Below are 13334 nucleotides of genomic sequence, written 5' to 3' on the forward strand. Positions count from 1 at the left end.
TTTTCAGGGGAAAATGAATTTACTTGGTGTAAGCGTGAAGTTTGAGCTATCGGGCTTCTACTGAAAAACTTGCTCACTAATTTTATTCGCTATTGACGAGTTTGGTGTGATTAGAGATGTGGTTTACAGTAATTTCATACAACAATGAACTAAATAAAAAACGAATTCAAAAAAACAACAAGACATCAATGAGAAGCAAAATACGATTGAACCCAAGACCGACGCCGGTAGAAACTGCCAATTTTCGACTTTATTACAAAGCAATATTTATAAAGACTGATGTACAATACTTCACATACACGTGATATATTTACAACACGTGAGGTGTTAGAAACGGAAAGACGGACTTCAAGCAAAAGAAATTGTAGATAAGTAGTGCGATGATTACATATCACATAAGGCTTGAAGATATATGACATATACCATATAAATTGTGAAGAGACGCAACTGATTGAATGTTATAATACATTTATATTGGTATTCGGAATCAATTGAAAAAAGTGAGAAACTCTTGCGAAGTACTGAGTTTGTGAAAGATCAAAAAGTTGATTCTTGAATATTTCTATGCTAATCTTCTAAATATTGAAGTTAAAATTTTTGAAGGCGCAAAGCTCTTTAGGATTATTCAAACTTTAGAAAGAAAATAAAACTCATTTTTTGGCTTTTCACAAGTTTCTATGCATGCGTTTTCATCAATGTTACAAATGTTACAATGTTAATGAAATTAGAGTGTAGAATGTGATAGTAACAGAGTAAGAGATTTATAACTTTCAATCATCGTAATGCAAATTTTTAGCTGCTGACAATTTTTGTTATGTAAGACATGATGTAACTCATATTTATTGTTTGAGATTTTAATGCATCGTTATTTTCCACGGATACTCTCAAATATCTCAATAGATCTCAATACATTTGTTATGCAGGATCTGATGTAACGCTATATTATTAGTCTTTACTGTTCAAGATATTTTGCGCATTGTAACACTTCTCGATCACCCGGATACCCTAAAATATCTTAAAAGGATTTTAGCGTCTATAATGAACATAAACCATGGTTTTAGTTGCAAAATGTGTGTAGTATATTTTATGTATAATCCTTAATTATTTCACTTAGCAAAACTGTGTCATTCAGCAGACAAAATTTCTTCGATAGCTTAAAGAGGATTTCTTTCTAAAATGGCTCCATAAATTCTACAAGACCTGTTCTAGAGAAAACTGTGCGTTCAGGCGTTCAACTAAAGAACTGCAGCTATACAATAGATCATCTTTGTCTTGATCAAATAAAACTGAAGCACCATTGATAACCAAAAGCCGTATATTTTGCAACATGATTTCAAACTTCTGGCCATATTTCAAAATACATGCATCATATGATTAATCAAACAAATTTGCCTGAAAACCAGTCTTGCTCACTCTCCACAGTACATAAAGAGAATATCTCTTCTTAAAACACTCAACACTTCAGTGGTTATATTTATCATGTAGATCATTGCATGGTCACACATACGAGTGATAACGAAAAAGATTTTAAAGTAATGGACAATGCAAGCGATCAATGCTGGAATATTATTCATCAACTCAACTATACATCGATAGTTTTAAAAATTCGTGAACATGTTTTCTCCGTTCTAAAATCATAGCTAAATAACTGAAAAGCATTTGTCTTTATTATTAAAAAGCTTCCATTTTTATGGAGTCAACGGAGAGATTTATTGAAACTTTACAACACTTAAATTTAATTGTTAGAGATTAAATCACAAATGTAACAAAAATGTCTGTCGATCTTCTTGAGATCTCAAAAAAATTCAGATCTAGTTAAAAAGATGACTGATCTAATGTAATATATAAAGCTGCCGTTGTTTTTTTTGTGACGATACATTAAACACTTTAGCAGTTCAATTGATATAAGAGGTATTTTATATTGAATTTCTTACAAGCCTAGCAGCTAAGTTCTAATGCAAGCACATGCAGAGGCTTACACTAGCTGAAACGATGAATCCAGCTGAGACGTAAAAAAACAACTATTAATTTCATATAGAGTTTGTTTGTAAATACTTATTGAGAATGAAAGGTTTTTTAGCCGGTGATTTTGTCCCATCGACCAATATATGAATAAAGGAAAGTATGATTAATTAACAATTAAATGAAAGATTCTTTATGTAGTGAAGAATTAACTTTTTTCAACTAACCTGCGTTGGTTGCCCCAAAATTTAAAACGTGCTGCACCCATTCATAAAGGGATATTTCCGTTTTATTTTAGACGTGTTTCAAAGTCAAAAATGCTTGATTAATAATTATAGTGTAAAACGCTGTCGTTTGAACTGATCTTCGTAGAGTATTTTTAATGAAAAAGTTAATGAAAGCTTTAAATCATGTCTGGAATATCCTAAGCCTTATTAAACTTCTTCGCAAATTTAATGACCAAATTTTTTTGAATCCTTTGAATGATTGAATGTGAAAATTATATATTTATTTGTGCTTTGTAATTCATGCATAACAACCATAAATAATTTTTTAACTTTTCGGTAAAGACTACGCGATATTTCGGCAGTTTGCTTTTAAGAATGTTCTCTGTATTACAACGAAAATATTCAATGCAAAATTTGCCCATATTTTAACAATTATTTTTGTATTTCATGGCACCTACAAGCATATAATGGATGGAAAATTTCATTAAATTTTACTTGACCTTCTGGACCCTGTACATTTTTAATGACAGTCATTTATGATGACCAGAGGTAAATTTATTGTTTGTTAGATAAAGTATTTCGTGCTCTTATGAATCATGTCCGTCCGAGGGATACTCATCTCTTTGTTTTGTTATCCTACCTGTATATTAGACGTCAAGTGCTCTTGTAAAAAAAGGATGAAAATCAACATATATTCAAATTTGTTTTCTTTCAATAATATCAAGGTGACTCAAGGTAACACTAAGATGATGACAACTCTTTTTCCATGGAGATATTTTCTGTCTTAAAGAATGCGAACCACTCGATTTGAGTTTATAAAAAGGAAAGAAAAAATAAGTTTGCACTCAGTTCCACTGTGGTGACCAAAGCTGATAGATTGCGCACTGAGGAAAGTTGTGATATTATCAAGAAAAATGAAGACTGGAATTTTTTTGGTTCTTTTACTTTTAGGAGTTGCATTCACATTTGGTATTTATTCATAACATGATTGTTCATTGACTTTTCAGTAGATGCTCACAGTTTTAATGTTTTTTTGATGCCCTTTAGCTCTTCCTACTGAAGAAGATCAGGTTCAAAATGCAAATGCTCCTGAAAGTGATGAAGGTATAATTATCGTTAAGCTAAAATTCTAAGCATATATTTTCCCCCTATATTTTTATTCAATTCCTTCACTCGGGTTTATTTCGTTTACCAACAAAAACCTTCCATTGTTTACGAAGATTAAATTGTAGCTATAATCTGAAATCGTTTAGGATAATTTTGTGTTATGTGTTAATTCCTTCAGATGTCTTTGCTTTATTTTTGCTTCATATCATTTTGAATTTTTTCCTAAGATTTGACAAAAGACGTTGAGAGTGTTGATGATGAAGACCATGACATAGAAGAAGACGAAGAAGATGAAGAAGATGACGAAGAAGATGACGAGGAAAATGATCCAAAGTTATTGATATGTGTGTATAGAGCTAATAATACACTTACTAAAATGAGTAAACAAGATAAATAACTTATTTAATTTAAATTTCTTAAGTCCGTCGACGATGCAGAAGATGCCAAAGAAAAGTCATTTACCGTTACCGTAAAAGACCTTACTATGGAAGATACAAGTTGCACTGTCGTCGTCCTTGTTACTGCAGACGTCGCTGTTTGTACAGAAAATGTTATGGTGGTTACACCTGCAGGAGATGGAGGGTTAGTACACTTAGTAATAAATACATATAACTTCATGATTGTTTTACTATTCCCATCACTTTAAACTGTTCTTTACAATGGATCTTAAAAATAAAAATTATTTGTCAAAATAAAATGGCCAAATGAATGGAATTATAGATTTATCTTATTACGTAAGTCTAGTCATTTGCTTTTGTTTTGAAGCCGACAATAACAGATTTATTTACTGCAAACTTTACGAAAATGTTAAAAATGAAATTTCTCTCTTCCACAGTGCTCGCGTCGTTATTCAAAAAAATGCTATTGGTGATTATCAAGATCAAGGAAACTGGATTTATTACGAAACTTGTAGACATACATTAACCAAAATGTATTTGTAGAACAGCAGAAATAAATAGTTAAAATTGCATATGTATTTGTATTATTGTTTTGAAATCATCTTTGAAAGCGATCAAACAATTTTCTCAATGAGCAAAAAATATTAATGGTTTTGGGTTAATAAACTAACTGCAGTGCCGTAACATAAACACTAGTGGGCCTCCATCAAATAGCCATTGGTGCCCCCCGGTGTTTCCACTAGAAAATATGTTGCGTGATCGTACATATTAATTTATATTTCCTCTACTCACGACTTGTGTTCTAATAAAGAAATTTTACGTATGCATTTAATTAAAGAATCGGGGTAAAAAAAGGGCATACAGAAATTCAACAAAGAACGGAAGAGCAGCAAAAGTGATTGTGTTTTAAATGGTTTGTGAAAGCATTAATGAGATGTTAAAAAACAATTTTGATTTCATGGGTATTTTATTACAATCTAAGGGAGTTACAGAAAATTTGATGAAATATAAGTCAACAGAGCAGATGCGCACCAGTCAAGTTATTTTTTGTTTCAACTCACAGCTCACGTAACATTTTTTCGTTCACAAATATACCCTGTATGTTATTTTGTTTGGAGTATACCTCTAAAGATTCAAAGACAAATGAATGTTTTTATTTTCTTTCAAAGTTGTATTATAATATTATTGAAAGAAAACAAATTTGAATGTATGTTGATTTTCATCCTTTTTTTACAAGAGCACTTGACGTCTAAGTTACAGGTAGGATAACAAGACAAAGAGATGAGTACCCTTTGGACTAACATGATTCATATGGGCACGAAATAATTAACTTACAAACAATAAATTGAAATCTTGTCATCATATATGACCCAAATTTAAAATTGTAAGCAATAATTAAGGTCAAGAAAATATTGCTAAATCTTGTTTTAGGTATAGCATAGACGAATTTTGTATTGAATATTTTCTTGGTAGTCCAGAGAACTTTTCGAAACCAAACTGTCTAAAAAATGTGTAGTTTTATTTCAATATATATGTACGAGTCTCAAATGTCGTGCATATTTAAGGCTAAGTGCTTGGACTACAAAGTAATTTGGGGCATCCGACGTAAGTCATGCTATTCTGAAAAATGCTATTCTTCAATGAAATAGATGTGGCTTGTTAATTCCAAATATGACTGAATATATTGTCTTGAGAACAGTCATCCATATGTTTTAGTGAAATATGTTGGCGTTACATAGCACTATGAATATTTGCAGGGGAAATTGAGTTTACTTGATGTAAGCGTGAAGTTTGAGCTATCGAGGTTCTACTGACAAACTTGTGCACTAATTTTATTCGCTATTGATGAGTTTGGTGTGATTAGAGGTGTGATTTACAGTAATTTCATACAACAATGAACTAAATAAAAAACGAATTCAAAAAAACAACAAGACATCAATGAGAAGCAAAATACGATTGAACCCAAGACCGACGCCAGTAGAAACTGCCAATTTTCGACTTTATTACAAAGCAATATTTATAAAGACTGATGTACAATACTTCACATACACGTGATATATTTACAACACGTGAGGTGTTAGAAACGGAAAGACGGACTTCAAGCAAAGGAAATTATAGATAAGTAGTGCGATGATTACATATCACATAAGGCTTGAAGATATATGACATATACCATATAAATTGTGAAGAGACGCAACTGATTGAATGTTATAATACATTTATATTGGTATTCGGAATCAATTGAAAAAAGTGAGAAACTCTTGCGAAGTACTGAGTTTGTGAAAGATCGAAAAGTTGATTCTTGAATATTTCTATGCTAATCTTCTAAATATTGAAGTTAAAATTTTCGAAGGCGCAAAGCTCTTTAGGATTATTCAAACTTTGGAAAAAAATAAAACTCACTTTTTGACTTTTCACAAATTTCTATGCATGCGGTTTCATCAATGTTACAAATGTTACAATGTTAATGAAATTTGAGTGTAGAATTTGATAGTAACTGAGTAAGAGATTTATAACTTTCAAAGATCCTAATGCAAATTTTTAGCTGCTGACAATTTTTGTTATGTAAGACATGATGTAACTCATATTTATTGTTTGAGATTTTAATGCATCGTTGTTTTCCACGGATACTCTCAAATATCTCAATAGATCTCAATACTTTTGTTATGCAAGATCTGATGTAACGCCATATTATTAGTCTTTGCTGTTCAAGATATTTTGCGCATTGTAACACTTCTCGATCACCCTGATACCTTAAAATATCTTAAAAGGATTTTAGCGTCTATAATGAACATAAACGATGGTTTTAGTTGCAAAATGTGTGTAGTATATTTTATGTATAATCCTTAATTATTTCACTTAGCAAAACTGTGTCATTCGGCAAACAAAATTTCTTCGATAGCTTAAAGAGGATTTCTTTCTAAAATGGCTCCATAAATTCAACAAGACCTGTTCTCGATAAAACTGTGCATACAGGCGTTCAACTAAAGAACTGCAGCTATACGATTAATCAAATAAAACTGAAGCACCATTGATAACCAAAAGCAGTATATTTTGCAACATGATTTGAAACTTCTGGCCATATTTCAAAATACATGCATCATATGATTAATCAAACAATTTGCCTGAAAACCAGTCTTGCTCACTCTCCACAGTACATAAAGAGAATATCTCTTCTTAAAACACTCAACACTGCAGTGGTTATATTTATCATGTAGATCATAGCAGGGACACACAAACGAGTAATAACAAAAAAGATTTTAAAGTAATGGACAATGGAAGCGATCAATGCTGGAATATTATTCATCAACTCAACTATACATCGATAATTTTAAAAATTCGTGAACATTTTTTCTCCGTTCTAAAATCATAGCTAAATAACTGAAAAGCATTTGTCTTTATTATTAAAAAGCTTCCATTTTTATGGAGTCAACGGAGAGATTTATTGAAACTTTACAACACTTTCATTTAATTGTTAGAGATTAAATCACAAATGTAACAAAAATGTCTGTCAATCTTCTTGAGATCTCAAAAAAATTCAGATCTAGTTAAAAAGATGACTGATCTAATGTAATATATAAAGCTGCCGTTGTTTTTTGTGACGATACATTAAACACTTTAGCAGTTCAATTGATATAAGAGGTATTTTATATTGAATTTCTTACAAGCCTAGCAGCTAAGTTCTAATGCAAGCACATGCAGAGGCTTACACTAGCTGAAACGATGAATCCAGCTGAGACGTAAAAAACAACTATTAATTTCATATAGAGTTTGTTTGTAAATACTTATTGAGAATGAAAGGTTTTTTTAGCCGGTGATTTTGTCCCATCGACCAATATATGAATAAAGGAAAGTATGATTAATTAACAATTAAATGAAAGATTCTTTATTTAGTGCAGAATTAACTTTTTTCAACTAACCTGCGTTGGTTGCCCCAAAATTTAAAACGTGCTGCACCCATTCATAAAGGGATATTTCCGTTTTATTTTAGACGTGCTTCAAAGTCAAAAATGCTTGATTAATAATTATAGTGAGAAACGGTATCGTCTGAACTGATCTTTGTAGAGTATTTTTAATGGAAAAGTTAATGAAAGCTTTAAATCATGTCTGGAATATCCTAAGCCATATTAAAATTCTTCGCAAATTTAATGAGCGAATTTTTTTGAATCCTTTGATTGATTGAAGTGTTAATTATATATTTATTTGTGCTTTGTAATTCATGCATAACAACCATAAATGATTTTTTAATTTTTTTGTAAAGACTACGCAATTTTTAGGCAGTTTGCTTTTAAGATTGTTCCCTGTATTACAAGGAAAATATTTAATGCAAAATTTGCATATATTTTAACAATTATTTTTGTATTTCATGGCACCTACAAGCATATAACGGATGGAAAATTACATTAAATTTTACTTGACCTTCTGGACCCTGTACATTTTTAATGACAGTCATTTATTATGACCAGAGGTAAATTTATTGTTTGTTAGATAAAGTATTTCGTGCTCTTATGAATCATGTCCGTCTGAGGGATACTCATCTCTTTGTTTTGTTATCCTACCTGTATATTAGACGTCAAGTGCTCTTGTAAAAAAAAGGGATGAAAATCAACATATATTCAAATTTGTTTTCTTTCAATAATATCAAGGTGACTCAAGGTAACACTAAGATGATGACAACTCCTTTTCCATGGAGATTTTTTTTGTCTTAAAGAATGCAAACCACTTGATTTGAGTTTATAAAAAGGAAAGAAAAAAGTAGGTTTGCACTCAGTTCCACTGTGGTGACAAAAGTTGATAGATTGCGCATTGAGGAAAGTTGTGATATTATCAAGAAAAATGAAGACTGGAATTTTTTTGGTTCTTTTACTTTTAGGAGTTGCATTCACATTTGGTATTTATTCATAACATGATTGTTCATTGACTTTTCAGTAGATGCTCACAGTTTTAATGTTTTTTTTGATGCCCTTTAGCTCTTCCTACTGAAGAAGATCAGGTTCAAAATGCAAATGCTCCTGAAAGTGATGAAGGTATAATTATCGTTAAGCTAAAATTCTAAGTATATATTTTTCCCCTTTATTTTTATTCAATTCCTTCACTCGGGTTTATTTCGTTTACCAACAAAAACCTTCCATTGTTTACGAAGATTAAATTGTAGCTATAATCTGAAATCGTTTAGGGTAATTTTGTGTTATGTGTTAATTCTTTCTGATGTCTTTGCTTTATTTTTGCTTCATATCATTTTGAATTTTTTCCTAAGATTTGACAAAAGATGTTGAGAGTGTTGATGATGAAGATCATGACATAGAAGAAGACGAAGAAGATGATGAAGATGACGAAGAAGATGACGAAGAAAATGATCCAAAGTTATTGATATGTGTGTATAGAGCTAATAATACACTTACTAAAATGAGTAAACAAGATAAATAACTTATTTAATTTAAATTTCTTAAGTCCGTCGTCGATGCAGAAGATGCCAAAGAAAAGTCATTTACCGTTACCGTAAAAGACCTTACTATGGAAGATACAAGTTGCACTGTCGTCGTCCTTGTTACTGCAAACGTCGCTGTTTGTACAAAAAATGTTATGGTGGTTACACCTGCAAGAGATGGAGGGTTAGTACATTTAATAATAAATACATATGACTTCATGATCGTTTTACTATTCCCAACACTTTAAACTGTTCTCTACAATGGATCTTAAAAATAAAGATTATTTGCCAAAATAATATGGCCAACTGAATGGAATTATGGATTTATCTAATTTGTAACTCTAATCCTTTGTTTTTGTTTTGAAGCTGACAATTACAGATTTATTTACTGCAAGCTTTACGAAAATGTTAAAAATGAATTTTCTCTCTTCTACAGTGCTCGCGTCGTTATTCAAGAAAATGCTATTGGTGATTATCAAGACTAAGGAAACTGGATTTATTAAGAAACTTGTAGACATACATTAACCAAAATGTATTTGTAGAACAGCAGAAATAAATAGTTAAAATTGCATATGCATTTGTATTATTGTTTTGAAATCATCTTTGAAAGCGATCAAACAAACTTCTTAATGAGCAAAAAGTATTAATGGTTTTGGGTTAATAAACAAACTACAGTGACGTAACATAAACACTGATGGCCCTCCGTCAAATAGCCATTGGTGCCTCCCCCCCGGTGTTTCCACTAGAAAATATGTCGAGTGATCGTACATATTAATTTATATTTCCTCTACTCACGACTTGTGTTCTAATAAAGAAATTTTACGTATGCATTTAATTAAAGAATCGGGGTAAAAAAAGGGCATACAGAAATTCAACAAAGAACGGAAGAGCAGCAGAAGTGATTGTGCTTTAAATGGTTTATGAAAGCATTAATGAGATGTTAAAAAACAGTTTTGATTTCATGGGTATTTTATTACAATCTAAAGGAATTACAGAAAATTTGATGAAATATAAGTCAACAGAGCAGATGCGCATAAGTCAAGTTATTTTTGTTTCAACTCACAGCTCACGTAACATTTTTTCGTTCACAAATATACCCTGTATGTTATTTTGTTTGGAGTATACCTCTAAAGATTCAAAGACAAATGAATGTTTTTATTTTCTTTCAAAGTTGTATCATAATAGTATTGATATTTTCAATATTGATTTTCCCTAAATGTGTTTCATTTATGAAATAAATTATATGGTGCCCCTAATGTTAAGATACGCTCTTATATTCTTCCTGTAATTAGTAAACAATTAAGTCAAGTGTAACTAACTAAATGATTATTTAAGAGATACTTATGTGCAATAATCACAATATTTTTTATAGTTCCTAATAGCTTTCCGTTGATTGTAAATTAACCATATTTAGTAAAGAAACAAACATATCCATACGTAATATCTTGTAAAAATAGAAGTAGTTTAACCATTGTAAGATAGATCGTAGACCATAGCCATTGACGTTGAACATTAAATGTGATCGTAATAGTTATCTGTGATATCTCTATCTGTTGATGTAAGTCAATATTTACTAAAGAAGTTAGATGGCTACATCACAAAACCTAACACCTAATTCTCGGGGTGCAGTCATATGACATCCGTACACCCTAAGTTCACCACTAATAAACTATAGGATGATGTGGATAAATTGGGATTTTGATCGTGTGTATGATTTCTGATAACTTTATCATGATATTTTCTGTCAAATTTCTCAGTAACTTTGCATTATTATGCAAGTGAGACTTAAAATCATATCCCCATAATTTGGTATGATATAGCTACCGACCAATGTCAGATAGAAAACATGCTTTTTGAAGCTCATAATTAAACAAAGAAACAAAAATGTCAAGATTTAATACAAATAAATGTTTCTCATTCGTGGAAAATGAGTGAAATTACACCTAGAGAAAAATAGCGCGATTATGGACATTGTCGTTAATTTTGTCAAATTACGTAAAATATTAACAATAGTGACAGTTCACCAGACTGAGACTTTTAGTGACTTTCATTTAATTTAGCTACTCAAGAATAAAACCCAATATATCTTTCGATCTTTTCAAATGTAAATATTTTCATCTTTATAAAGCTATATTTAATTATAAACATGTTTCTTATTTCTGTAAAACCCTGTGGATGCAAGTCTTATCCATGCTCAAAATGTTAAATAACTACAAAAAGATTTTTTTATGAAAAAATCCACGAGGATTAAAATTAATTTTCTAAAGAAATAAACGATAATTTTGCTAAAAAATTTGCATTGCATGTAGGAGTAAAAGGGCGGCCGGCTTTCTCATTGAACAAATTGTTATCATTGGTTATTTGCTGATGTTATTTACAGCTGTATAATTAATTCATTCATATTTATAGATTATTTATGTCACTACGTTGGTCATCGTTTGATCATGTTTATTAAATTGCGCGAGAAGCACAGAAAAGGGATAAAAAGATTAAGCGACATTGTACATATATTTTGGAATGATAGTTGATGTAAATATATCATCAAATCATGTTGATATGACTGTTGTCTACGCGCACATACAATGGGGAAAAGCTACACTAAGCAACACGGCATCTACAATGAACTACAATGTATACATGCAAGACAGATATCCCAATTTATCCACAACATCCTATAGCTTATATCATTAACCCAAAGCCATTAATATTTTTGCTCATTGGGAGGTTTGTTTGATCGCTTGATAAAAGAGGATTTCAAACAATTATACAAATGCTTGTGCAATTTTAACTATTTATTTCTGCTGTTCTACAAATACATTTAATGTATGTCTACAGGTTTCTTAATAAATCCAGTTTCCTTAGTCTTGATAATCACCAATAGCATTTTCTAGAATAACGACGCGAGCACTGTGGAAGAGAGAAATTTCATTTTTAACATTTTCGTAAAGCTTGCAGTAAATAAATCTGTTAATGTCAGCTTCAAAACAAAAACAAAGGATTAGAGTTACAAATTAGATAAATCCATAATTCCATTCAGTTGGCCATATTATTTTGACAAATAATCTTTATTTTTAAGATCCATTGTAGAGAACAGTTTAAAGTGTTGGGAATAGTAAAACAATCATGAAGTCATATGTATTTATTATAAAGTGTACTAACCCTCCATCTCTTGCAGGTGTAACCACCATAACATTTTTTGTACAAACAGCGACGTTTGCAGTAACAAGAACGACGACAGTACAACTTGTATCTTCTATAGTAAGGTCTTTTACGGTAAATGACTCTTCTTAGTTTGTAAAGATACGACTTGTATGGTGCGTACGGTCTTCTGAGGTAACGGTAAATTATTTTTCTTTGGCATCTTCGGCATCGACGACGGACTTAAAAATGTAAAATCAGTAATGTGTTAATGTCGTCTTTTCAATTTACTTTAGTGTAACATTTACTCTATACACACATATCAATGACTTTGGATCATTTTCTTCATCATCTTCTTCGTCATCTTCATCATCTTCTTCGTCTTCTTCTATGTCATGATCTTCATCATCAGCACTCTCAACGTCTTTTGTAAGTCTTAGAAAAAATTAAAAATTATATGAAGATAAAATAAAAAAGTTTACGTTTTAAGAATGGACTGGAAATTTATTCAGATCAAACAAATAACTGAAAAGATACATAAACGAGATAGCTAGAATTTAATCTTTGTAAACATGAAGGTTTTTTTGTTGTTATACGAAATAAGCCAATTTTACAAGGTATACCAAATAAGACAAATGAATAAAATAAAGAGAAAGAAAATATGTTTATAGAATTTTAGCTTAACCTATTAATACCTTCATCGCTTTCCGGAGCATTTGCATTTTGAAGCTGATCTTCCTCAGTAAGAGCTAAAAGTATCATAAAAATATTAAAACAGTGAACATCTACTGTAAAGTTAATGAACAATCATGTTACGAATTAATACCAAATGTGAATGCCACTCCTAAAAGTAAAAATGCGAGAAAAATTCCAGTCTTCATTTTTCTTGCCACAATGTCAATAACTTTTCTCAGTGCGCAATGAATCAACTGTTGTCACCACACTGGAAATGAGTGCAAACTTATCTTTGCGTTCCTTTTTATAGTCTCGAATCAAGTCATTTACATTCTTTAACGACATAGAAATCTCCATGGAAAAGATTGTTGTCAATATCTGAGAGTTAATATATGACCG

The 13334-nt window shown here is 30.9% G+C and overlaps 2 protein-coding genes and 1 long non-coding RNA gene across 4 annotated transcripts; 2 read left to right on the forward strand and 1 right to left on the reverse strand.

Moving 5' to 3' along the window:
• Positions 1–3044: 3044 nt before the first annotated feature.
• Positions 3045–4266, forward strand: LOC124439812 (ATPase family AAA domain-containing protein 2-like). Its single transcript, XM_046990068.1, has 5 exons — positions 3045–3158; positions 3237–3293; positions 3524–3640; positions 3718–3878; positions 4132–4266. The coding sequence occupies exons 1-5, from the start codon at positions 3104–3106 to the stop codon at positions 4165–4167; spliced, it is 426 nt and encodes a 141-aa protein (XP_046846024.1). The 5' UTR covers positions 3045–3103; the 3' UTR covers positions 4168–4266.
• Positions 4267–8514: 4248 nt separating this feature from the next.
• LOC124441371 (ATPase family AAA domain-containing protein 2-like) lies at positions 8515–9693 on the forward strand. Its single transcript, XM_046991828.1, has 5 exons — positions 8515–8585; positions 8665–8721; positions 8952–9068; positions 9146–9306; positions 9559–9693. The coding sequence occupies exons 1-5, from the start codon at positions 8531–8533 to the stop codon at positions 9592–9594; spliced, it is 426 nt and encodes a 141-aa protein (XP_046847784.1). The 5' UTR covers positions 8515–8530; the 3' UTR covers positions 9595–9693.
• Positions 9694–11899: 2206 nt separating this feature from the next.
• On the reverse strand, positions 11900–13260 carry LOC124437893. Of its 2 annotated transcripts, XR_006945890.1 has the most exons (5): positions 13087–13260; positions 12956–13009; positions 12580–12695; positions 12282–12502; positions 11900–12029 (listed from the first exon to the last, which is right to left on the reverse strand). It is a non-coding gene; the product is annotated as an uncharacterized LOC124437893 (long non-coding RNA). The 2 variants fall into 2 exon arrangements; XR_006945889.1 differs by having other exon boundaries at positions 12956–13258.
• Between the last annotated feature and the right edge of the window lie 74 nt (positions 13261–13334).

The sequence above is a fragment of the Xenia sp. Carnegie-2017 genome, unplaced genomic scaffold (genome assembly GCF_021976095.1).
Source record: "Xenia sp. Carnegie-2017 unplaced genomic scaffold, XeniaSp_v1 HiC_scaffold_1, whole genome shotgun sequence".
In the NCBI taxonomy this organism is placed as follows: Eukaryota; Metazoa; Cnidaria; class Anthozoa; order Malacalcyonacea; family Xeniidae; genus Xenia; species Xenia sp. Carnegie-2017.